The sequence below is a fragment of the Crocuta crocuta genome, unplaced genomic scaffold (genome assembly GCF_008692635.1).
Source record: "Crocuta crocuta isolate KB4526 unplaced genomic scaffold, BGI_CrCroc_1.0 scaffold70, whole genome shotgun sequence".
Lineage (NCBI taxonomy): Eukaryota > Metazoa > Chordata > Mammalia > Carnivora > Hyaenidae > Crocuta > Crocuta crocuta.
In genome coordinates, this window is record NW_027528417.1 from 15211620 (window position 1) to 15238925 (window position 27306).

Here is a 27306-nt window from a genome sequence, read left to right on the forward strand (position 1 = left end):
CAGTGTAAAGAAAAAAGAAACACAAACAAATCTTGAACTTTACTCAGTAGGTTTGGTTTTCCTTAATAGAATGGATGTAGCAGTTCCTGAAACTATTTTGTATGGTGCGGTATTGAGCAAATGACACTGTTGTTTTGCTGTTTGAGAACAAAGGTTCTACTCCAGGAGGAGAGTGAGAAAGGGAAAGACCAGGAACATTCTGAGTTTGGATCCGTGCTAGAGGGAGCGGTACAAATTTCATAATTTTATCTTTAAAATTATTTTTTAATGTTTACTTATTTTTGAGAGAGAGAAAGCAACAGAGCACAAGTGAGGGGAGGGGCAGAGAGAGAGGGAGACACAGAATCTGAAGCAGGCTCCAGGCTCTGAGCGGTCAGCACAGAGCCAGACGTGGGGCTCAAACTCACAAACTGCGAGCTCATGCCTGAGCTGAAGTCTGATGCTTAACTAACTGAGCCACCCAGGAGCCCTGAAATGCATCATTTTACATAGACTGCATGAGTGCAAGCTGGGTCCGATGAAATGACTATTCTTTCCAATTTCATCCACTGTGAAGTCCTGGAAGTGAGAGCACTCAGCCCATCTAGGGGTCAGGTCTTGCTTTCTAAGTAGTCTCCACTAGGAGCAAGCAAAGCTGCTCAAAGCAATGGTTGATCCCAGGGAAAGCAGAAGTACAAGATGGCCGTGTGCAGGAAAGTAAGGAAACCCACCAAGAAGAAGTGCCTTCTTCTGAAAAGAAGGCACTTGCAGGAAATCTGGCACAATGTGAAGTTACAACAGATGATGAGGGTAGTGAATTACAATCCATGGAATGAAATACAGATCCCATACCAAGACTAACTAAATAGGGAAAAAGGCAAAACTTTTGTTCACAATAAAATGCCAATGACTAAAACTAGATGAAACAATAGGGTCAGAAAATCGACATTGTACCCATTGTTGCAATAATGAACTGAAGCAAGAACCATCAGTGTATATTAAACTATTGAGTGAAAATTTTAAATGGAATAGGTTATCCATACAGTCTTAAGGTATCTCCCTACAGACTTCTTAATAATTAACTATGATTAATAATTATTAACTACTTATTATTAGGGGGAAATTATAATTATATAGCAGAGACACCTGGAAGACATCACCTTAGCCAAGGGATCAGAATCAACATCCCCAATAACAGGACCAGTAGATACCACGTGTTTTCTGATATGATACAGTGAGGACACAGCATCCATTCTCTGTATTCCTGGGGGAAGCATAAACTAAACTATTGTGAGCAAAGATTAGATAAACCCAAACCTGAAGGGCATTCTACAGAACAACTAGCTTGTACTCTTCCAAAATGACAATTCATGAAAGACAAAGAAAGCCTCAAGAACTGTTCTAGACTAAAGGAGATTCAAACGAATTTATAACTGGTGTGCCTGGCTGGTCAGTTGGGGAAACATGCAACTCTTGATCTAAGGGTTGTGAGTTTGAGCCCCACGTTGGGTGTAGAGATTACTTAATAAAAAATAATTTTAAAAAATTGGAACTAAATGCAATTCCAATGTGACCATGGACTGAATCTTGGGATAAGGAGGAAAGATTGCTCTAAAGAACTCCACTGAGATAGGAAATTTTGCATATGGAATGTAAGTTATATAACGGTTGGTATATGTTGTTTTCTGAATTTGAGAACTATGCTGTGATTATGTGAGAAAATGTGCTTGTTCTTAGAAAACAGACCTTAAGTTTTTAGATTGCATTGAGGTGGGGTGGGGGGCAGAGAGAAAGAAATATAAAAAAAAAAATCAAAATAACAAAATAGCAACAGTTGGTGAATCTGGACAAAGGGCATATGGTACTTTGTAATTCTGCAATTTTGAAGAAATACAATAAAGATTAAAATTTGCTAATTATACAAATACCAAGTAATGATTAGGAAGCAGGAAATTATTGTCATTAGTTAGCATAAATGCCCAAATGCTGTGGACTGAAGGTGTGTGTGCCTTCGAAATCCATATACTGAGGCCCTAATCCCCAACATGAGCAGCAACAGGAGTGTTTGGAGGTAGGGACTGTGGAGGTGATTGGGTTTGGATGAGATCATGGGGTGAAGCCTTCAAATGGGATTGGTGCCCTTTGAAGAGGAGTAGGAGACCAGAGCTCTTTCACTCTCTCAGTCACGGGAGGATGCAACGGGGAGGGGAGTGTCTACAAGCCAAGGAGAGTCCTCATCAAGAATCCAATCAACTGAGCTGGGGCGTCTGGCACGCAGAACCGTGACAAGTGAGCTCCTGTTGTTTAAGCCACTCGGTCTCTGGTATTTGTGAGAGCAGCCGGAGCTGACTAAGCACCAAGTAACAGGAAACCCAAGTGCTCTCCCAATAAGACGATTGAAGTCTGATACCTTGCTTATACCTTGAGACAACATTTCCAACCACAGCATTATACCTGGATTCCCAGAGTGCCCAGGTCACACTCCCACCAGCACTGCACGCTTGCTTATGTCCATTTTTCCTACAAAGTGACTCACCACGCAGGGGATCCCTGTTCTGGTTCTGCTTGTGCTAACCAGCCTTCAGCCCTGAGCCTTCCTCCTTACCATTGCTTCTCATAACCTCTGCCTCATGCTCTTTAGATCCTGATACCACTGAGGAGGAAAGGTTTCAACAGTTTGAACCTAGGACTGAGTCACCCCTTAGTTTGTTCGTTTATTCAACATGCAGGCCCTGGGAAGGGCCTTCGCCAGCAGCTGATGGGGATGAGGGTGAAGGAGGGCCAGTAATGGCTGCAGAGGGAGATCATAGGGAAGGACTACCATAGAAAAGACGTACCGGAAGCAAGAATGCTTTGATGGAAAGATAGGAAAGTGATGAGGAGCTGAATTTTGGAATAAATATTGGGTTAAATATGCTGGCAGGATATCCGGGTGACATTTACCAGACAGCAACTGCCCAGAGTTTGCCAACTGAGTGAGAGCACTGAAGAATAGCCCCTTGGAGTTGATAGGAGATGCCCTGAGGATCGATAAGGCTACCAGGCCTGAGCTTAGAGCAAGAGTCAAGGACAGAATTTTCGTACTACCTCTGCTGGGATTTTACAGACTGGATGTCAGAGCTCTACTTCCTATCTGTAATTTTCTAAGGAAAAAGTCTCATCCTTTTGTAAGAAGGACTCATCCTTTACAAGCTCCCATCCTATCGTATATATAAGTTGATAGTGTATACTCTCCCGTGGCCAGTGAGCCCAAGAGAACCCAGGCTTTCTCATGTTATAATTAAAGTGTGTCACCGCAGTGTCCAGGGCACAAATGAATGGTTTTATTCATTTGGTTACGTTACAAATGAATTTATCTTGCGGCCTCTCACATGAATCACCTTATGGAAACTACCCACATGGGGATTCAGGCCAGTGGGAGATGTCTGGTGAACTGGGGATTTTCCAGTGTGCTTCAAACAGCTTTAGAAGGTGGTCATTTGTGTTTCATTCATCAAACTCCTCCTGAGGAGGAGTTTAGTACCAGGTACTAAATAGCAGGGGAGATGGACATGTGAACAAGAGGTGAAACTCCTAAAGTACATGTAGCCTGGAGAAGAGACATTTGTAAGGAGAAAGTACAGTACCTTGTCATGTGTGTGTGTGTGTGTGGCCAGTAACCCTCTGGTCAGAACATTTTCATCAACTGATCAATAATACATAACCTTGTTTTACATATTTCTCTTTAAAGACGTCTTATTTCACATACACTTAGTTCACTAACGTTGTACTCATGGACATGGTAACTCCTGCCTGCATGACGCTTACCCAACATATGCATTTCCAGCCTTCTTGTTTTTAGGAACACTACACAGCACTCTGGCACTCTGCTTGGGGCTGTTTCAAATAGCACAATCAACAAAAAGTACAAAATTGTGAAAAAACGTGGCACTAAATAGCTGGTGAAAAGTATGCTCGGTTACAGCGTGAGAGCAGCACCAAGGAGCAGTCACCTTGTCTGACATCAGCCAAGACCTCCAGCTGCCTCAGGAGACCCAGCTTGTTCGTCACTGTGCTCATGCTGAGGGGCGACCGTGAAAATAGGACGGGTGCGGATTTGGGGGCACAAATGAGGATTAGCGTGTAGGTGGACTCACAAATCCGGAATCTGCACCTAATGAAGACTGACTCCGTCTGTCTGTCTGTCTCTGTCTCTGTCTCTCTCTCTCTCTCTCTCACACACACACACACACACACACACACACAATGACAGGATGCTATGGGAGCACAGAGGAGAACAGGCAGCAGACATCTCAGCACTGCATTGGAGGCCAGGGGGAAGGTTCTGTCCTCCAGGATGGAACACCTCAGTTATGCCTGTTTCTGGTCATTACCACAGACTCACTGAACTGAGCAGTTCCTGTTGTTGCTGTGAGAGTAAGGGCGGGTGGGAAAGAGAGGGGGGAAACAGCAGGGAAGAGGGATGAGAATACAGGGGTGGGTTAGCAGAGAAGGAGGGAAGACTGAAAACTTCTACCCTAAATCTGGAGGGAGAGGGCCCATTGTTTTACATTTCCCGCCCTTTCCCCACTGCACTGGTATCTTCCAGTTAGGAACTGAACAGGGAACAACATTTCTGAAGTGGTTTTCTTCCTTTGTAAATTGCGAGCATCACCTTGCCATTTTGCGGCGTTCAAAGAAAGACTTGCTTAAATTTCCTTCGCTTTCAAAATGCAGTTGAGAAATCTGCATTTTGAGATTCTGGGAGACTCTGAGCGGTGCCAGTGGCAATAATGGATGTGAGCTGTCAGGGCCCGGGTCCTCAAGCTTAAAGAGAATACAGAGAATGAGGAACGTCCCTTTCAAGGCTCTGTCTTTAATGCCCTCAGCCAGGCTAAAGGATGTGTGGCTGAGCTGGGCAGGGACTTGCGTGGGACCATCGGAGGAAAAAGATGTGTCGGTCCTCTGCCACTCTGGCAGCAAAAGCATCAATGTGTCCTTCACCAAGTTTCTGGAAAACTTGGAAGCTATCATAATCAGAGATTCTTAAAAAGAACAAGAAAAGGGTGGGGAGAGGAAGAAAGAGTATGAAGTTTTAGGCAGGAAGTTTCCTAAAAGCATAAGAAATTGTCCCTGTAATTGTTTTTAAACCAGTTTCCTCATTTTGAAAATAAGAACAGGATAATCTCTCTGTGATGTTTGGTGAAACTGAGGTCTTTAAGACACTGGAAAGGTTTGTTCCTATCCTCCTTCCCATAAGAAGATGCCCTTCCTACATGTTGTGTGATAATACATCTATCACAGAATTGAAGTGTTCTCAGAGACTGAGCAGGCCACCCACGATTCTCTTTAAATGGTGTGCCACCATCCTGAGAAATTACATGACTTGCCCAAGACCATGCCTCCAGCTGGGAATTGAACTCCAAACCTTCCAAGCCAGTGCTTTCTTCAGTGAGTGGGTGGTGTTTGTTGTTCTCCTTCGTCATGAATCTGGTTGAGTAAATACTAAGATAGAAAATTAATCTGTTAACTACAGGGAAAAACCAATATATGTCCCCACAGCTTCGATCCAGCTTCTATTAATGCAAGGGACCCTGGCCTCTGATGGGCTTATATCTAAGGACAATGACCTCCAGAGCAGTTTTGTTTTCAACCTTCAGTGTGGGCACTAGCCTCAGGGGTGGGTGCTCCCAAGTGGGGCCTCTGCTGTGCAGTGTGATGGAAAGGCCCAGGACTTATAGTTGGGTAGGCCTGTTGGATGGTTCTGTCACTAGCTGCATGAATTCGGGCACAGGTACAATTTATTTTCTCCCATACTCAGTTCTCTCTCTGCTAAAAATGGGGACAACATGTATATTTTCCAAGACTAAATGAGATCATGCATGTGATGCATGTTCCACCAATTTTAAGTCTTAATACTTGATTCTTCTCCTTCTTCTCCTTCCTCTTCTTCTTCTCCTCTCTATCTCCTTTGCCTCCACCTCCTCTTCCTTCTTCTTCTCTTCTTCCTTCTCCTTCTTCTCCTTTTTTTGATTCAAATGCATTTATGTCTATTAATGGAGTTGGATGAAGGGCTTAGAGAACCCACTACAAGTTATTTAAACTCTTCTCTCATAAAAATCATATGAACAAAGAAATTCACGTGCACTATAGAAGAATCAAAAAGACCGAAAAGTTAAAAAGATGACAATATCCCATTGCATGCTAATAGCTGATGGATATCTTTCCAGATTTTCTTCTATACACATATAATACACATTTTACATACAGATAACATAATACTCAGTTAGTATATTGTAGCTTGCTTTGGAAGTCCCATAATAGATCATGAACATTTTAATGTATAAATAAACTCATTTGCACAACTTAATTTTTAATTACCGCACAGTAGTTCACTGGCAGTTCTATTTTTCAAACCAATTTTCTTTGATGTATATGCAGATTGTTTCCAATTTGCTGCTGTTATATACATGCTACAATTAACATTCTTGTGGGTAAATCTTGGTTCACACCCTTAATTATTTTCTTAGTACAAATGCCTAGAAGTGAATTATTGGATTAAGGCATTTCCTAATTTAAAAGGCTTTTAAGAACTTGGTTCTCATTAAGATCATTCAAGGTAGGGGTGCCTGGGTGGCTTAGTCGGTTAGGCGTCCGACTTTCGCTTGGGTCATGATCTCGCGGTTCGTGGGTTCGAGCCCCGCGTCGGGCTCTGTGCTGACTGCCGGCTCGGAGCCTGGAGCCAATTTCGGAGTCTGTGTCTCCCTCTCTCTCTGACTCTCCCCTGCTCGCACTGTCTCTCTCTCTCTCTCCTAGAAATATAAAATTTAAAAATATATATTAAAAAAAAAAGATCATTCAAGGTAGCAGTGATCCAGCTTCTTCAGGACATCTGTGACACCAATGTCAGAGGCAAAAGAATAGACTTGGATGTCCATCCATCCTAAGAGGGTTCATGCGTGTGGGTTCCATCCTGCTTTCCATCCCCCCATTTCACAACTGACCTTCTATTCTTGAACATCTGTCCTGTGGACCTCAGTCTCCAGTAGCAGATATGGACTGTTTATTCAGCCCCCACGAGAAGGGGAGACATAATTGCATAAACCAATTTCCTGTAATACCTCCCACTGGCTCTGCTCCTCTGGCTGAACCCTGACTGATACAGTCATGAACAAAAAGAGATCTATTGGAGGTGACACTGCTGTAGTGACAGAAGTGACAGTGTGCACAGAGGAGAAGGGATGGGACTAAGCTGTATTAAAGATGTAGGAAATCAATTCTTAGCAGCCCAACAAATATGGCAGGGAGGAGGAGGGGAGAGGGTCAAAAATGAGCCCAGAAGTTTCAGGTGAGGTGACTGGGTGGAGGGATTTTTGGATTGGGGGGGGGAGGGATAGGGAGGACTGGAGACCTGCGTTCGGGACTGCTAAATTGGGGAGCCTTGACAAATTTCTAAGTGGAGAAGATCTGTAATAGGTGTTGTATACACGGACCGCAGCTTACAGAGGATGAACAGAACCATCATCTGAACCCCATGGAAGCTAAAACCGTGGGACTGGGTGACCTCACTCTGGGAAGGCAGATAAGGTAATAGGAATCAGGTTGGAATTCTGGAAAAACTAATATTTAAGGAACAAGCAGAGGAAGATGAACTAACAAAACAAAACAAAACACAGAAGTATGAGATTGAGAAACCACAGAGGAGAAAGCTGGATTCCATCAATAAGGGAGGATTAAATTCAGAAAATAATTTTAAAAGAATCAGAGGATCAGATACTATTAAGAGCTTAAATCAAGTAAAGTGCTAAATATGTGTCCACTGGATTCAGCACCCAGGAGGTCCCTGGCAACCACTGTTGACGGCAGTTTCAGTGGGGTGGGAGTGGGGGGTGAAAACCACTTTTCAGTAAAAAATAGATGGGAGTTCAAGAAGTTGAGACAGGACCACTGTCTTTAAAGGCTTTGCTGTAAATGNAATACAGGAAAGAGAAAGAGCCTTTTAAAAAGTGGAGAAGATTTGAGTATATTTATGATGGTACAGGCCCATTAGAGAGGGGAGGTTAGAAAAGCAGAAGGGGGATACCTTGGAATAAGGTCACACAGTCAGTTGACCCTGTAGATGAACTCGCCAGGCAGAGCATACAAGATAAGAAGAGTTGAGAAGAAAATCCCAGAGACACTAACACTTTGGAGATGGCCGGAGGAGATGGAGACAGAAGACAAACTCCAAATGGGAGGTAGATGACAGCCTCACAGACAGATGAAACAGTGAAAGAAGGAAAAACAAGTCAGTGCGTCAGTGGTTTTGGCAAATAAGGAGGTTGCTGGCGACGTTTTTTTTTTTTTCAGAGTAATTTCATTCTATTGGTGTGACTCTGAGCCAAAGTATAGTGGATTGGGACGTGATAGGAATATAATAAATTATCTTTTTATTTACTCAGGCAGATGTAAGGTAGCACTTTGTGGGAGAAACAGTGATGGCGAGTGATGGCGAAAGTTTAGTAAGTGGGCGCTCTCATGTCTTGGCAGTGCAGATGGGTAAAATGTATTGGAAAACAACTCAGCTATACATGTCAGTAACCTTAAAATAATCATTTTTTGGAGTATTCTATTTCTAAGACTCTGCCCTGAGAAAGTATTCATAAATATTGGAAGATTGTATGCATGCTACTGTTTATTGTCAGGATACTTATAACTGAAAAGGTGGAAACCACCTAAATGTTCGAGGAGAGAGAAGGATTGAGTAAATTTATGGTAAGTCCATTTGCTGAAATACTGACTTGTTACAAATTACATCTGTCAGCCCTAGAACACAGAAAAACATGGTAACAAAGAAAAACATTTGTGTTACGATGTTAAATTACAAAGGCTGGACAGACCATTGCAACTACAGAGTGATTCCATGGTGTTTATAAAGCACCTCATGAAATGCGGGGTGGGTAGCATGAACACAGTACAGGAAAATGTTAACAGTGTCTGTATCTGAGATACAGGACTATGTACAGGAGACATTATTTTTACTCTTTCAGTTTCTCAGTATTTTCTAAAGTTTCTTTAGTGAACATGTAACATTTAAATGTTTTATTTATTTTTGAGAGAAAGAGACACAGAGTATGAGCAGGGGAGGAGCAGAGAGAGAGGGAGACAGAATCTGAAGCAGGCTGGAGGTTCTGACCTATCAGCCCAGAGCCTGACACAGGGCTGGAACTCTAGACTGTGAGATCATGACCTAAGCTGAAGCCAGACTCTTAACCTACTGGGCCACCCAGGCACTCCTTAAAAAAATTTTAAGTAAGCATTTGCTAACAGGAGGTGTGGTGGCAAAAAAGGAAGGGGAGGGATAGGGAAGTGGCTTGAGAGAAGGGAGCAGATTTTTAGGATGAGGATTATCTGAAAATATCTGTGGTCAGTGGAAAGGGTGAGGCTGCCGTTGGGAGAGAAAAGATGCCAGGATGGACAGTAATCAGTGATGGGGAGCTGGGGGGTGTATGGGCAGAGGAGCTTGAGCGAGGGAAAGTCAGCTACTTTGAGCAGGAGAGGAGGTGACGACAGGCAACTCTGGGGATGTACTGGAGAGAAGCAGAGGGGATTTTCACTTGGGAACATTTATTTTATTTGGAAACTGGGAGTCTCAGTCTGTTGAGGGTCAAGACGTGGGAGGGAAGTGGTGTCACTTACCATGTCTCATCTCAACAAAGATTTTATTTGAGCCTTTATAAGGACAAGGCAATGTTCTATGCAGGCTGAAGAATAAGTGGGTGAATTAAAATGAACCAGACAATCTGAGACATGCAAACGAGTAGCCACAAAATAGAATAGAAAGGGCTCTGTGCCATAAAATAGGTCCAGAAAAGGGTGGGGTTTTACAGCTGGGGCTTAGGGAAGGCTATTGGAAGAAAAGGGTATTTGAGATGGGTCTTGGAATAGCACTTAGACATATGGTTCGGGGGTGTTGGGGAGAAGGCAGGGAGTAGCATGAGGTGCACATGAACAAGAAATCCCAGGGTGTGTTCAGATGAGATCTAGTAGCTGAATTTGATTAGAGCATAGTCTACGCAGGAGACAGGATACAGAGGAGGTGGGAGCCAATTTTGGAAGGATTTGAATGCTAAGGTAAGGAATCTAGACTTTATTCCATGTATTAGGGATTTTTAAATCATGCACCCTATTAGTAACAAATGGTTTGAATATGCATCCCTAATATGCGTATGACTGTTTACTACATAGGTCTATATCAATAATTAATATGTTAAATATTAACAAAGCTTAATTTCTTTCTTTGTAATAAAAATAAAAATAGATTTATTTTGGGGGCACATGGGTGGCTCAGTTGGTTAAGTATCTGACTCTTGGTTTTGGCACAGGTCATGATCTCATGGTTCATGAGATTGAGCCCTGAGTCAGGCTGCACTGACAGTGTGGAGCCTGCTTGGGATCCTCTCTCTGCCTCCCTCCCTCTGCCCCTCCCCCATTCTCTCTCTCTCTCAAGATAAATAAACAAACAAACAAACAAAAAAAAAAACCCTCAAACATTAAACAAGCAACCTGATATAAAAATGGAAAAAAGACCTGAATCTCAACAAAGAAGATATATAGATGGCAAGTAAGCACATAAAAATGTGCTTCACATCATATGTCATCAGGGAAAAGCAAATTAAACCAACAATGAGACACTACTACACACCATTGGGAATGGCCAAAATCCAAAATATTGACAACTCCACATACTGGTGAGGGTGTGGAGGGAGAGGAAGTGCTCATCCATCGCTGGTGGGAATGCAAAATGGCACAGTTGCTTTGGAAGACAGTTTGGGGGTTTCTTACAAAATGAAACATTCTCCTAACATACAAACAATCCAGTAGTCATGTTCCTTGGCATTTATCCAAATGAAACAAAAACTTATGTCCACACGAGAACCTGCGCATGGATCTTTATAGCAGCTTTACTCACAATTTCCAGAACTTGGAAGCAACCAAGATGTCCTTGCATAGGTGAATGGACAAATAAACTGTGGTACATCCAGAATCGGAATATTACTCAGCACCAAAAGGAAATGAGCCCTAAGACTTGGAGGAAGTGTACCTGCATTTTATTAAGTGAAAAAAGGCAATGTGAAAAGACTGCCTACTGTATGATTCCAATAATATGACGTTCTAGAGAAAGTGAAACTGTGGGGACAGTAAAACTTCAGTTGTTGCCAGGGGATGGAGACGAGAGAGGGGTGAATAGGCAGAGCACAGAGGAACTTTTAGGGCAGTGAAACTTCTCTGTATGATACCATAATGGTAGATACTTGTCATTATACATATGTCCAAACCTAGACACCAAGAGTGAACCCTAAGATGAACCGTGGATGTGGGGTGACAACACGTCAATGTAGGTTCATCGATGAGAGCAAACGTAACACTCTAGTCAGGGATGTTGATAATGGGGGGGCGGGGGGAGGATGTGCCTATGCAGGGACAGAGGTATATGAAAAATGTCTGTACTTCCTGCTCAGCTTTGCTGTGACCCTAAAACTGCTCCAAAAAAGAATAAAGTCCATTTTTAAAAGGAAAACTCATTGTCACATGATCAGATGTATGCAGCCAATAAATATAGTAAAATATTAAAAATTGGAGAAATGGATTTCTGATGTTCCACACACACACCCCCCCCATAAGCCGGTGATTTACCTTGTGCGTTCCCTGGGGTTCGCACTCCCTGCTTTGGAGACCTGTGATCACATGAAGCCTCCCTATGTAGGACAGAGCTGCAATCTGGGCCTTGGGTGAAGGCCTCTGGTAGCCCAGTATGAGGCAGCTGGAAGGAGGAGGACTCAAGCTGGCAAAGTCAGTTAGGAGGAAGTCATTCTATTTTTACTTCCTTGTTGCATTCTCCCTCTAGGCGATGCACCAAGAGGAGGCGAAAATAAATAAAAAGGAATACAATGGAGAATGCACTAGAGATGATAGAAACATTGCTGCCTGGTCCAGTTCCATTGGGGCTCCTCTCGGTGGGGATTGAAGGCAATGTCACCTTGCATGGCTTTGGGTAAGGTGACACTGGGGGAGAAGGGAGCATGGAGGCGACCGAGTTAGGAAAAGGCCTCGCATCCCGTAGAGGTTACTGTTGTTTCCTGTACTGAGGGCCCTGGATCCACACGGCTGCTGCCTGCCCATTCCCGACACAAATCCCTGCAGGCCCCACACGCTCCCAGCAAAACCCCTTTTGCTCTGTCCTCTCTAACCAGTGTCATCTTCTTCATGTGCTCTGTGTGCTCGCCTTCAAACTTGATATACCATCAAGCATCCTTCTTTTGCCCAAATCTTTCTTTCTGATGTGTCTTCTGAAATTCCCTTTCCTTAGTAAATACACCTGCCCACCTTAGTAACCTAGTCGTTTCCTGGACTCACATCAAGCCTGGCTTTCCCCCAAGACAGAACTTCTCCCTAAGAATTCTGAACAGATGCTGACATCCAGTAACATGGGACCCNGTGTGAAACCTGTTTCTTTGAGGGTCATGACACGTGGTAGCATCAGCCTCCCCTTACAGTCACTGTCATCTTCTGACCTTCTGGTCACTCCCTCTCAGCTGTAAAGTCTTGAGGTCCAGGCTTACACTCCTGCCCTCCACCCTCACCTTGCTGTTGTTCAGACAAATTCATTAGCCCTATGGCAACACTCTAGCTTCTTTCTTACTTGACTGCTCTCACTCCAGGGACCAGTACCCAACTCCATATGGAACCACCCGGCTCTATGACCACCATTTTCCTCCCAACTCCATTTCTCCTTATTTCTACTGTTCTAGGACACTTTGGCAAACAAGTACCTGAAAGCCAGATACACCTCGCTGTTAACTTTGTAAATAAAGCTTTATTGGGACACAGTCCTGCCCATGTGTTTATGTATCCTCTATGGCTACTTCTTTCTATAACAGCGGAGTCAAGGAATTGAGACAGATACCATATGGTCCACGAAGCCTAAACCATTTATGATCTGACCCTTTGTAGAAGAAGTTTGTTAATAGCCCCCATTCTAAGCAAACAAAATAAAAATCTTTTTCTATAAAACTAATACATGAGCATTATAGAGCATTTAGGAAATATAGAAATTAATACAATAAAGAAGAACAACTCTTCATGATTTCATAACTCAGATATAATCACTATTAATAGTTTAACATTTTCCTTTCTGGGCAGTGTAGTTTTCATGCCTGAGTGTGTGTATATATGAATATGTCTACATACAAAATTAGGATCTTGTTATTTGAACATATATTCTGAGTATTTTCCTATACAAATCGTTAAGTGTTTGTAACATGATTTTAAATTTCTGTGTGGTAGTCCATGGAATGGACGTGACAAAATTTAGTCAGTCATCATTCCCAGAAGTTTATGTTGTTTACAATTTTTGCTATTTCAAATAAAGCCGTGTTAGACACTGAACATGCTTAGCTCTGGAAGGCCATGAAAGGAGGGTCAGCTACTGAGCGGACATTTTCTATTTTCTCTCTGTCTCTCATGATAAGAATGCTAGTACGTTGGCATTGTATTTCACATATTCCTAGTGGTGCTTGAGGGTTTAGGGGACCGGGGTAGAGGGACAGGGAAAGGGCTAGAGGCTGGAGGGGCAGTATATGCCAGTACCAGCAATATTTTATGAAAACAATGAACTGGGAAACGATGTTAAGAGTGCTACATTGTATAGGTTACATATTCTTGCATGAAATCTTAAAGACTAAAAAGAATAGAATTTACCAGGTGATGAATAAAATTTTAAATGTTGGGTGACTGGGCATTATGAACCAGAAAAGGGAAAGACGCAGGGATGGGAATCAGTTTGGAAGATAAATGGACCAGTTGAGGCTTGAGCATACAGAATAGTTATATTTTATGATAGTCATGTTGTATGATTTTGAGTCATGCAAATGAAAAACATTTTTTAGTGGTTTATTTATTTTTGAGAGAGAGAGAGAGAAAGAGACAGAGCATGAGTGGGGGAGGGGCAGAGAGAGAGGGAGACATAGAATCCAAAGCTGGCTCCAAGCTGTCAGCAGTCAGCACAGAACCTGACGTGGGGCTTAAACCCACGAACCACAAGATCATGACCTGAGCTGAAGTTGGACATTTAACTGACTGAGCCACCCAGGTGCCCTAAGTCACACAAATTTTAAAGAGTGGGATATTAGCAATACAGCCTCACCTTATACAGGAAATTGGAAAACAACTTGAATTCCCCAAATTCTAAAAATTAGTCAAGGACTGAGTATTTTTAAAGTAAGTACCTGTAAGCCTTGTTCATGACATTGCCATATGACTGTCCCATGGAAGACAGAGATACCTAGCAGCCTGTGTCAATATCATGGGACCCATGCTTTTTTCCCCCATGATTTTGATGACTGCTAGTCAATTATTCTAATATTTGCTGTTATTATGGCTGTAAATCTTACTATCATCCTAATACTAGCCAAATATTGTCAATTGGTGGTAGTGGTACAGTACTGAAAAATATACCTGAAATTCAATAACCTTGGAACAGGAGTTAGATGTGATTAAAAAGCCACTAAGAAGGCAAGGAGGTGAGAGACATGCAGAGCCATTAATTTAGGAGTGAGTACTCTGCAAAATATTAAAGATGCTGCTGAGAATATATAGAGCAGCATTAATGAAAAAAAATGCGCTCTCAGGGCAGGAGACTTAACAGCTCCATAACTCACCCTCTCTAAATTATGTTGATCCTTGTGAAGAAATTTTTCTGGAATATGCACATTTTCAGTAATGCTGAGTCTTCAGGTATGCATCTCTTTGGTAAAATAAATCACATAGGAAATTGTTTCAGATAAATTCAAGCGAGGAAATCCTGGAGCCATTTGGAAATGTAATGTTGGAATTCAAAAAAGAGACCCGTACTGGAGCTGTTAAGTTAGACATCTTCTGTGCAAGACTGAGTGCTTAAAATCGTGAGACATGCCAAGGAAAGAGTACATATTTAAGAGAAGGTCAAGAACATAATCTTCTGAAGCCACCAAATTCAGAAGACAGGGAAGAGGAAGCAGAGAGGGAGGACACTTATTGAGAAGCCAGAACAGGTCAAGAAGGCTCTAAGCACATACTTCTAGCATCTCATTGAATCCTCACTATCACTCTATTAGGCTAATGTATTTACCTGGCGGTAGAATGAGGGTGGTGATGGGTGGCAGGTTGGCCCAGATCACTCAGGTCTGTCAGATTCACTGCTTCCTTGAGAGCTACGAGATCAAGGCCTTATCGGCCTGACACAGAAAAACCAATAGCATAATTCAAGACAGAGAGGAAAGAACAGAGAGGAGGTAACTCACATGAAATGAACCAGGGCCCTCTGCCTCAGTGAACGACACCACCATCTACCCAGTTAGCAAAGCCACAGATCCAGAAGTTATCTTTCACGGCCCCCCTTTTCACCCCCACACCAAATGCACCAGGAGCTCCAAGGATTTCTACCTGAAAATTATACCCTAGTTTCACCTCTCCTGGCCGCCATCTCACACTAAGGTACACACTTACCTCTGCCCTGGAAAGCTCCAGTCACTTCCTATCTTGTGGCTGCTCTTGCCCAGCTACAACCCATTTTCTCTACAGCAACTAACAACATGAATGCTGCTGATATTTGGGGCATTAGCTCATCATTGTTCATTGTTAGGATTCATTACTGGGGCTGGCCTGTCCATTTCAGAATGTGTAGCATCCTTGGCCTCTGTCCAGTAAGCACCCCAGGTGAATGCCTCCACTGACTTCCAAACGTCCCTCTGGGGGAAAGGTGATACAGCTCAGCTCCACCTCAGCCATCCCCAGGTTGAGATCCATGGAGCCTGGGGGATCTTTTTTTTAAATATTTTTATTTATTTCTAGGAGAGAGAGAGAGAGACAGCATGAGCAGGGGAGAGTCAGAGAGAGAGGGAGACACAGACTCTGAAATAGGCTCCAGGCTCTGAGCTGGCAGTCAGCACAGAGCCCGACACAGGGCTCGAACCCACGAACCACGAGATCATGACCCAAGCGAAAGTCGGATGCTTAACCGACTAAGCCACCCAGGCGCCCCGCCTGGGGGATCTTTTAACATAAATCAGATTATGCCACTGCCCTACTTAAAACCTTTAGTGGTTCCCCCTTGCACTAATAACACCCCAGCTCTTTCTGGGGACTTCAAAGATCTTTGAAGTCATGATCTAGCCCCATCCACATCTTCACCCTCATCTTCTAAAATCCTCTTCCTCCTCTTACCTGCTTCGGTCTAGCCTCCTTTCTCATCTTTGGCCACATCAACATATTTCCTACCTCTAGGCTTTTTTTGCCTGCAATTCCCCCCCCCCCCCCCCCCAAGAGTTCCTCCTTTGGCTCTTCTTAATTGCCCCTTCTCTCTTTCTTCAGGCTTAAGCACTGATGCTGATGTAGATGTGCAGCTGCCAGGGGCCATCCCCGCTATGACTGAAGGCAGGCCTTGCTGACAGATGGAGGTGAGGAGGAGAGGTGGTAACTTTTGAACCACTGGATCTGGCTATGCCTTAGGTAGGACTCATCCATTTGAATTCCCAGCATGCAGACCAGTAGCATTCCCTTTTTACTTATGTTGGGTTGGGTATCGACCACCTGCCCTGGAAAACACTCTATTTCTCCATGTGCTCCCTCATAGCAATACCTGTGTAGCAAGGGTGGAAAGCGCATGAGTCTCTTTCAGTACTGGGTGAAAGGTGCCTTTTCAGGATCCTCTTGTAAGCTCCCTTAAGGAAGGGCCAGATCCTTGGTGGAGTTGCTCAGACCCTCCTGTTCCCAGCTCTCTACTAAATCTCTCTCCTGGCACCCTGCCCCTTCACCTCCTCTGTCTTTCTTCTTCCCTCTCTTCCCATAGTGTGCCCTAAATATGCTTAAAAATCCTCTTTCCTGAAAAGGAAATCTTCCCTCGACCCAGTTATGTTTTTGGATTGCATCCTATCTCTCCCACTCTTCACCATCAAACTGCTTGACAGAGGAGAATGCATGTGTCCCTACCTCTCCTTATCAAAGCCCACCAGTCAGCCCTCTGCAGGCAGGCTTTTCACTCATTCTCCCTAGTGAAACCACATCGGCCAGCGGTCACCATGACCTCCAAATCATCAACTAACCCGTGGAGTTTCCTCAGTCCTTGTTCTCATTGCTCTTTCTGCAGGATTTAGCCCAGTTGATCATACCTTCCTCATCTTCCCAGGCCTCTGAAATATGTAGTGGTTTTCCTGCCTTCCTGGCCAGTCCTTCTGGATACTGGAATATTGATAAAACCTCTAGGCAAGAGTAATAAAGTATCAACACTTGATCTGGTCTCCTGGTTCAAGTGAAGTGACTCAACTTTTTTTTTTGTCCTTAGCACCTTTTATTGAAGTATAATCTCCCCTTTAAAATTCTGTCTGAATGGGTCTATTATTTAGCTCGCTCAGAACAACCTAATGGTAGCAGACAAAACATTGAAATTGTCTAGATACCATTCTATAATATGAACTGTTTATTCCTTTATGCTATCTGAGCACTTGGATAGTATCTACAAATGTTCTCTGGATTTACCTGTCCAGGTATCCCTCCTGTATTCATACTATAAACCAGAGCTTTAACCTAAAGTCTTAAAATGGATTGGCTAGAAAGACCAGTCCTCTATCATTAAATGAAGTGGATACAGTACCATCAACAGTTATTTTAAACATAAGTGAAGAGATAGGGGAGCCTGGGTAGCTCAGTCTGTTATGCCTCTGACTCTTGATTTTGGGTCAGGTCATGATCTCACAGTCATGAGATTGAGCCTTACATCAGGCTCTGTGCTCAGCATGGAGCCTGCTTAAGAGTCTCTCTCTCCCTCTCCTTCTGCCCTTTCCTCTGCTTGTGCATGCTCTCTCTCTCAAAAAAAAAAAAAAGAAAAAAAGAGATATACTTAAAGTGAGGCTCCTGTGTTAATTACAGATCACCCCTTCACTGGATACTGGGGAAAACTAATAGTTGGTTTGTACAAAGTTCAGGCACTGGGTCTTCCTTTAGCAACATTTTCTGACTCTTATGAAAAGAATGATTTTCTCCTAAGAAATGGGTATATTCTGTGGCTTGTGAGCAGATCTTGGTCTCATCATTTTCCCTGTGCATAGTAATACAGCTGATTTTTGTTCCTTTTTATTTCTATTTTCATTTTGATTTTGCTTAGGGACATTTGTGATATGGTTGTTTTGAAGACAGACCACACAGGTGAGCTTGGAGGGAAAAGGCAATAATCATGACCACATTTAAGCTTAGAACCTTCTCTATTAAGAAAGGTCCTTCAGTCACTTTTATTTACAAGCTAATATTCGGTTGGCAAGAGCACCTCTCAAAGTCACAGTTCCAATCGTTTTTGTGAGATCAAAGAAGGCAGAGAACACAATGGTAGCGGTTGAGCATCAAAACAATGACAATCAAGTTGCCAGCCTTCTACCTTCCATGACATGGAACTACTGCCCCTCACCCCCTCGCTTCCATCCTATGAAGAATGAAGAGGAGCTGGGATTGAAGACTTGATATTAATCTAGGCCAATGTAGCACCAGCTTTGATAGCAAACGACGCCCCCACCCATACCCAGACTTGGACAAAACGGTGGCTATGTTCCTGGGCCAAATCTTCTCATCTCTGACATCTAGATCTTGAAGTGTCTGATTCTCCCTGGGCAAGGACGGACCACTGGACCAGCAGCAACTGGAACGCTAGGCTGTGCCACGGTGGGCACTTTGCCCACGTGGAGTGCTTCTCCCGAGGCTGACTCCACTGAGGCCACACCCATGAAGGCATGGCGCAAGTCGTAGTGTGCCCGGTGTCCTGGCAGGGGTACCTGGGGGGCTGCCGCCACCACGGGCCCCACCACCAGGGCAGCTGCAGGCGGGTCAGCCGGAAGAGATGGCGATGCAGCTGGGTCTGCCACAGAGGGTGTAGTGGGCATTTCGGCGCCATCCGGTTGGGGCTGTGGGGGCACAGGCTGGAGAGAGGACCATTTCTATATGTTAACTACCTTTCTCCTCCCAAGCAAGGCCACCCATGCTTCTGGATGGAACCCCACCCAATTCTCCCAAAGTAGTAATTTTCATTTGCAAGGAATCTGGCAAAAAAAAAAAAAAAAAGACAACCTAGGTGCAAAGGATCGTCATCAGAGCCATAAGGGAGGGGTAACTGGCCTCTGGTACCCCTTTCTCACCAATTATCTTGGGATCAGTGGACTTACACATCCACCCCACAAGAAACGCATCCAGCCTTATAGCTTTTACCAGCGGTGGCCCCCTTCTTATCATTTATACCTGTAGCCAACGGGTGCTGCCAGGCATCTCTAGCCACCTGTTCTGTGCAGCTCAGAATACCATCCCCACCCTCTGTGAATAGAAAGGTGGACTTGTCAGCTGCACCTTAGGATCAGCTCTGCCCTGCAGCCACTAGTTCCTGGGAGGCGGAGGCGTGGCTGAAATATGCTTTCATTTGTTGATACATTGCACATACCCCACAGCTATTTATACTGTCTGTCTAATTATGCCCTGTAATTACTAACACACTGCATAACCGTTAGGGCGTCACTGTACTCTGAAGATGAGGGCAGGTGTATATATCCATGATGCTCTTACCTGTGTCTGGAACAAAGTGCAGGTCACTGCAACGTCTTCCCCACCGACCTTCTCAGTGAGCGTTGCCTTACAGAAGCCATTTTGCTGCCCATAGAAAGAGAGAAGCTATTTGAACTGGTTTGAAAAGTGGATTTCCTCCTCAAGTTTCACTGACGCTCCAACAAGTCAGAGGGAAGAAGCTTAAATTCTTAATCTGTTAAAAATGTTTTCCCCCTAAAGTATCTAGTTTCTGTCTCTAGAAGGTATGCAGTATGTAACTCTGAGTAGAAGGTAGGAAATACAGGCATGCTCTGAGATGCTAAGAGACGGCCCCAAGTCCCAGAAGTTGTGGTGACCCGGGGCACCTCTGTTAACATGCATGTATTTCTTTCTTATTTTTAAATGTTTTAAAAATTAGGATCATTGTGAAGCGTGTGAGTGTCTCAGTTGGTTAAGCATCTGACTCTTGATTTCGGCCCAGGTCATGATCTCAGTTCATGGGATTGAGCCCCGCGTCAGGCTCTGCACAATCAACACTTGGGATTCTCTTTCCCTCTCTCGCTCTCTCTGTCCATCCCTTCCCCCCAACTCTCTCTCTTAAAATAAATAAATAAAATTTTTAAAAAATTAGGATCATTGCGACTATACCATTTGTCTCCTGTTTTTCATCCACTATAATGTTACAATATTTTCTTCTCTCATTCATTATTCTTTTAAAATATATATTTTTAAGGTCTGTATAAGTTTCTATTTACTGATGTACCATACTTTATTCCATGATCCCTTCTTGTTGGAGATTTGAGTCTTTTTTGGGTCATTTTGAATCAATGATGGGCTATCTTATTAGATCTATTCCTGGCAAACACCTTTGGTGATCTCTTGGGGGTAAATTCCTAGAAGTGGACATTACTCCTCACAGACTTGAAAGATTTCACATCAGAGGTATATCCAGAAAATCTACAACACCCTCCTGGCAACTGGGCATGACCTAGCCTAATTAGGAATGAGTCTCTGTCTTTCTCCCAACTCCAGGGACCTCCTGTGGGTGAGATGACTCCAGTGACAGCTCTTCCGGGGGGAGGTGACATTATGGAGGAGGGCCCGGCATGACCCAGACCCACAGGGAGCGGGTATTCCTCACTGTGATCTCCTTTCCCCGGCCCGAGACGCTAATTGCTGAGGATGCTTATTCTACCACCAGTTGCACCTGGCCTGCTCACCTTTTCTGCCAACGGGTTGCACTTGGCTGGATCCGTGACCTCTGCAGCAACACAGTCAGTTGCAGTCACCGCAAACTCCACGTACGTAGAAGGTGGAAGAGGCTGATGAGAACAAAGGAAAATGCATGAGAGGCAACATGACTTAACCAGAAAAGGCAGGGAAGGAGAGTCCAGGGCAGTACTGTTGCACACTCCAGGGAACAACGTTCACGTAGACTGCACCGTGTGGCCAGAAACGTGGCCCCGGTGGCTTACACAGAGCAGTTATCATGGCATTGTGTTCTGAAGTGCTTGTATACCCAGGTGAAGTGGGTAGAAGTGTCCACTGTCAATCATTCAGGGCAGAGTGTTTAGATAGGAAGCAGGAACCCAGAGGGTTGACCTTGACTGACCTGAGTGGGAACCCTGTGCCCCACCCTCTCCTGGCCTTCCCTCCTTTCTAATAAGGTTTTGTTTCTTTCTTTCTTTTTTTTTTTTTACTTCCTCTTAGTTAACATACAGTGTACTTAGTTTCAGGTGTACAATATAGTGATTCATGACCTTCCCTCTCGGGCTACACTTTGAGACCTAAGGCTCAGTTTACTCCAAGATAGGGTGGAGGGTCAGGAGATGAACACTCCTCCCAACCACTGTATCCCGCAGAGCAGGACCAAATGAAAAATCCAAAGAAAAGTATGGAGGATACGGTGCTTTTCTCTCTTGTAGCATATGGATGCTACAAAATACGTTATTTGGTGTAGTCTGGGGTGGTGGTGTTCAGAGAATCACAGATTCTGGTTGATTAGAAGAATCACCACCTAAATGAGAAAGAATGAAACCTGGCCGTGTGTAGCAACATGGATGGACCTTGAGGGTGTTATGCTGAGCGAAATAAGTCAGGCAGAGAAGGACAAATACCATATGTTTGCATGTATAGGAGGATTAGGAGGAAGCTAACGGAGGACCATGGGGAAGAAGAAGGGGGGAAATAGCGGGGAGAGGGAGAGAGGCAAACCATGAGAGACTCTTGAATGCTGAGAACAAACTGAGGACTGATGGGGGTGGGGGGGAGGGGGGGTGATGGACATGAAGGAGGGCACTTGTGGGGATGAGCACTGGGTGTTATATGGAAACCAACTTGACAATCAACTATTTGTTAAAAAAAAAAATCACCGCCTATACCTATAAAGTATCTTCAAGGATGCCATGGCTGGCGTCCAGAAGACCGCATTTCTTAAATATTAGAATTCTGTTGCACTCAAGTGTGCTAAACAATCCACTGTGCGGTTTGATTTGTTTCAGTGATTCGAGAGGCACTGTAGGATCCTGCCACTACACGCCCACCTGTGTAAGCAGGCACGGGCCTTTCTAAGTCTCAATTAGGAGAGGGCTGCGGCCGAGGAGCGGTGAGGTGAGATAAAGATGTGGCGCCCCCTGAGGTTACAGGGAGTGCTTCTGGATAATGTCGGAACTCCCGCTTGCTGCACAGCAACCCCGGTGTTGACCAGTACCTACCGAGGAAGCCAGGGAAGGCAGTGGCTGTCAGAGTGACTCAGCATGGGTGACGTGCCGAGGGTTCTTTGGGTCCTCATGACACCCAGTGTTCTTATATCACTCATACTCCTGAGGATACTTTCTTTCCTTTTTCTTACCACCCACCTTGCCTCCTCGTTGGAGCCTCTGCACCTGCTCTGTCCCTTCCCGCTGCTTTATCACCTGCATTCCCCCAAGGGCCACCAAACCGCCCTGACTGCCCGAGGGTCTCCGTCTTACCACATGTTGAGCCCGGGAGACTTCCACAAGCTGAAAATAGGAGCCATTACTCTGAGTGTTGAAGGCGGTCAGTGCAACCTCTACGGCGTGCACTACTTTGGTGTCGTTCAGTGGGGCCAGCAGGGGGCATTGTGGGCACACCTTGAGCACGTCCTCCGCAGAGTCTACGCACAAGGAGGAAATTGAATCTGGGTTGTAACTCTCCACAGCATTCACCCCAGCTCTGCTTAATTTGCAATTAAGGATACGCTCCAAATGGCTTCAGGTGTTTTCTCTGCGTCTCACTAAACTTTCAGGTGGCTCCTGTCATGCTGATACTTACGCAGGAGCCCCTCCCATTTTCATCTCCAACGACAAAAGCTCTTTTAAAAAGTTTTACAATTCCCAGTCCCAGGACATTGGGCCCCTTCTTTTCCTTACCAACAAAGTAGCTAAAACTAGTTACACTGAAAACAATGCAGGTCCTTTCCTCCCTCCACAAGGTAAAAATAAGAAGAAGAATCATCATCGTCAACTCTACCTGGACTGGAACCACACTTTGCAAACAACACGGTAAACTGGCCATCCTGTTTCAGCACCTGGAAATCACAGTCCCCTTCCACAGCCTGGAGAAATAAACCCACAGAGAAGGCTCAGAAGGAGGGCTGGCCTTTCTTTCTCCACTGGGATCCCGGGGCTGGGGTGTGGGACGGTCCCTCTGAGATGACTGACGAAGATGAGCCTCATGAAATCACCTTGAGCAGGGGATACTGAAACACGATGCTCCCCGGTTTGGGGGAGGGGAGCATTTCTCTTTGCAACAAGAAAGTGGAGCTGGTGTAAAACTCGGCCCCAGGGAAGGCAGCTTCAAATGGTGATTTTAGCAACTGCACCCTGGTCAGCCCTGAAGGCAGGCTGCAAGGCTGGATAAAATGGGCCTGCAGTTTGTATAACCTCCAGGGAACGGGCTGGGGCACCACCTGCAGTCACTCTAAAAGGGGCACTCACGTGCTCTGTCAGTGGCCTCACGGTGCAGTTTGCCACGGGGGTGGGGTCCAGGAAGTAGCACTTGGTCTCCAGCGTGTCTATTTCGAGCTCAAACACCTCTCCCATTGGCCGCTGTGGAGACACAACGAAGCCGTGAGCAGCCTCGCCCCCGGATCCTGTTGAGCCGGCCAGAGCGTGAGCACCCACTGGGCGTCAAGTTACGCCTGCTGGAGAGGTGAGGGAAAGGTCTGCACCTCCACCGAGCTCTGACCTGACCTGCACAATGACCGGGGCTTCTCGGGTCTACTTCTGTCACCTGAGCAAGCTCAGACGGTGTTTGCAAAGAAGAAGGGCTTGTGTGGCCTTGGACAGGTTGATGGAACCACAGGCATCACTCTGAGCTCTATTTCGAAGCTAAAAATGAGCACCGATACTTATTTCATTTTTTAAAAAAATATTTTTATTTATTTCTAGGAGAGAGAGAGAGACAGCGTGAGCAGAGGAGGGTCAGAGAGAGAGGGAGTCACAGACTGAAACAGGCTCCAGGCTCTGAGCTGGCAGTCAGCACAGAGCCCGACGCGGGGCTCGAACCCACGAACCGCGAGATCATGACCTAAGCGAAAGTCGGACGCTTAACCGACTAAGCCACCCAGGCGCCCCTACTTATTTCATTTTTAAAAGTTCACCCTTCAGTCGGCGCTTTGAGAAACTCAGCTTTCGTTTTTTTCTCAATCAAGTGGCAGAGTAAGGTGGTGTAGGATAATATCTTACCTTAATGGTCTCTTCTTTGTCTTCTCCATCCCTCCCTCTACTTTTTTCTGCTTTCCCTCTCATCATCTAATTTCCCTCCTTCTCCATTTTCTTTTCCTTCCTAAAGGAAAAATTGTCCTTGGCTTTGGTTTGGGGCTTGCCAAGTTGCTGCTCTACTGCCCCCTGCTGGGGAAGAGGGGGAAGCGCGAGCCTCCTTCTGAGACTGCGCAAGCTGAGAGTTCCTAGTAACAGCCAGGAAGGCAGATAGCGGAGCCCTGAAACTTCTTCTAATTGTTCTTGCCAGTTCATCTGTTTCCGTATCCTTTCTTCAAAGGCTGGAAAATCCGGAAGATACAAGTATTTTTTTTCTTTTAGCCCAGCTCTGATTGCCTCTCATTTAGTTCTGCCTGACTCACTAGCACCTGAAACCTAGGAATCTCTTTGCCAAGGAGAAGCTGTGTTTTATGATATGCAGATGTGCCCAAATTAAACGTCCTGAAAACACTCAGAGCTGCAGTGACTAGGAGTCAGGTGCTCCCGGGTTTCTCTAGGAAAGCACCTCTCAAGCTCTGCCTTCAGCGAAAATTGCAATGTCCGTTTGTTACCTTTCCCTCAATTCGTACGTGGTGTGTTATTTCCCCTGACCTCATGGGTGTTTTCTCCGAACCACCACTGTGCTTCAATACAGTTCTAGCACTCCTAAAATCCATCCAGATGTCAAATATTTTGTTCCATTGTGAGATCAGAGGTTAGTCCCGACATCCCGATGCTCACCTTATTCTCTCCTCTGGGTTGTAAATACCTTGTAGGCTCTATGTCTTCCTCACTTTTGTATTAGGTTGAACCATTAAAATGCCAACATTTGACTGTTTTTAATATACAAAAGTAGCAATTTCTTATGGTTCAGCTTAATATCTCTCATGGCACGTGACACTGGTTCTTGCCCATGGAAGGTTTGAAATCAATTGTTTGCTGAAAGAATTATTCTTCATCAAATATAAAATCTAATTCAAAATAGGCAGTAGACATATACCTTTTCCCATTGTTCCAAATCTCTAGACTGATCCCCAAGCCATATTTTCCAGCTTAATCTTTATTATCACTGGCTTCAGACTCCTTCGGTTACTTACCTAGCATGTGAAGAGGTAAACACCATTCATGCCAAGATTTCTTTCTGAGATGTGGGTACCTCTCTTTGGGAGGTAACCCGTGCAGAGGAGGGAACATGGGTTCAGAATCAAATCCCAGCTGATGCTTACAAGTTATATGATCCTGAACAACCACAGAAATCCTTAAATGTCAGAAGCTTGGTTTCTTCTCATAAGACCTACCACACAGGGCTGGGGGCTGCAAGGGGGTAAGGAGATGGCGTGTGTGAAGGGGCCTGGCGCCCAGTAGATGGTTGTCAAATGCTAGTTTCATTCATTCTCAGTTTTCAACCAGAGAACCAGAAGCAAAGAAAAGAGAAGTGGTTTCCAGTCAGCCAGAATCCTGTGTCTTGTGCACACAGTTTTCTAGGAAGCCGTACTTTCTACCTGGGATGTTCAAAATATTCCTTGGAGCCTTTCTTGTCTCACACACCTCCTCACCCCCATCTGGCACCGTCCGGAGACCCCTGACTACAGCTCAGAATGTCTCACTCTCCTACTTGCCCCCTCCCGCGCTCCTGAGAAGAAATCAGAGAGCTTGCCCCTCTGCAGTTTCACTGTGTTGGGGGATGTGATCTTTGAGACGCCCAGCTGAGCACCACACACAGGTTCTCTCAGCTCAGACGCAGCAGGCTCACTTACCCGAGGCCACACCTTCACTTTGTCAATCTGGTTCAAGGTGTGCTTATAGCCTTGAAGAACGTGGTTATTGATGTAGTCCACGGCCACCAGGGCTGCTTGCTCTGTTTCTGGGTCATCACAGTCCAGTTCCCTATAAACCAGACCTGAAATATGAGGGGCTGCCTGGCAGCCCCAGAGCTGAGCAAGGCAGAGGAGCAGGGCGAGGGCCTTCATGGCTGCTCCGGAGGGGCCCCAGCGGGTGGGCAGATGGCTGGAGCCTCAGGACCAACCCAGGTGCTCTGCTCTGGAAAGTAGACCAATGGAGGGCCGAGGGCTTTATTTATCTGTCAGAACCTGACGGTGGAATTGCATAAGGACGTGGGATGATTTCTGTTCTGGTTCCAAGTAAACCCCTGCAAACATCAGCCCTGGAAAAGCAAACAGGTTAGGACATCACTGGTCCCCAAGAAATCTGCCAAAGTCAATGCTGCTGGGGGCAGGTGGAAGGGGGTGGGGAGATGCTCCGAAGTCGGCTTGGAACGCGGAAGGGCGGAAGGGATGAGGTGTGCACCGAGGTGAGGTGAGGAGGGGCCGGCCAGCCGGCCCTGGAGTGTTGCGGGTTCAGCCGCAGCGCAGCGGGAGGGCCCTCTACTGAGATCTGAGCACGGCATGGGGGCCTTGAGGGGAAAGTGGGGCCAGGCAGCAGTGTGATAAAATCCCCTAATGTCAGAGAGAATCATCTCCTCCTGAGGGAGAACGAGGCCCACGGATGTGGCAAAGATACGGGGGATCTAGAGGGAGGAGAGAGAGCTATGGGAGATGCTGAGACCTTGGGTAAGATCCTTGCAGAAAAGAAGGGAGGAAGGGAAAGATTTCTGCCTGAAGTGTGGAACAAGGTTAGAAGAGAGGTGGGTGGGCTTCTCTGCTCCCTCAGAACGTACGCCCTGGGCCCTGCACACATGGGCACTGACCTGGGTCTCCTGGGTAGCTGGGTGCCATTGGCAGCTCGCTCAGTTCCCAAGTGCAGCGGAGGGGAGCCCTGGTCTACCACAAACTCCCTGGCAAAGCTCCGGTCTTGAGCCCCACACTGCAGGCTGAGCTGCTTTGGGGGCACTTAAGGACACAGACACTTCCATGACGACCTTCACACCTTAGCAGAATTAGAGTCTCTTATGGCCAGAGCACAGGGCCACTGTGTTGCTTCCAGGCCCTGCTCGTAAGTGGCCCTTGACAATCCCAGGTGTGACCTAGAGGAGGGGGGGCGAGACAGTGAGAGGCTTGGAAAATACGAGAGAAAG

General features: G+C 45.3%; 1 protein-coding gene across 1 annotated transcript; it reads right to left on the bottom strand.

Annotated features, from left to right (window-relative positions):
* Positions 1-18214: 18214 nt before the first annotated feature.
* On the bottom strand, positions 18215-26308 carry AHSG (alpha 2-HS glycoprotein). The gene is made up of 7 exons (XM_077754418.1): positions 26030-26308; positions 23511-23621; positions 23044-23128; positions 22524-22687; positions 20772-20873; positions 19573-19656; positions 18215-18938 (listed from the first exon to the last, which is right to left on the bottom strand). The coding sequence occupies exons 1-7, from the start codon at positions 26240-26242 to the stop codon at positions 18603-18605; spliced, it is 1095 nt and encodes a 364-aa protein (XP_077610544.1). The 5' UTR covers positions 26243-26308; the 3' UTR covers positions 18215-18602.
* Positions 26309-27306: the final 998 nt, after the last annotated feature.

Coding starts and splice junctions, on each gene's coding strand:
- AHSG (XM_077754418.1), bottom strand. CDS start 26,242: ATGAAGGCCCTCGCCCTGCTCCTCTGCCTTGCTCAGCTCTGGGGCTGC. Junction 22,688..23,043: donor AAAGTGTGGTTCCAGTCCAG/GTAGAGTTGACG, acceptor CCTTGTGCGTAG/ACTCTGCGGAGGACGTGCTC. Junction 20,874..22,523: donor TCTCCCGGGCTCAACATGTG/GTAAGACGGAGA, acceptor TGTTCTCATCAG/CCTCTTCCACCTTCTACGTA.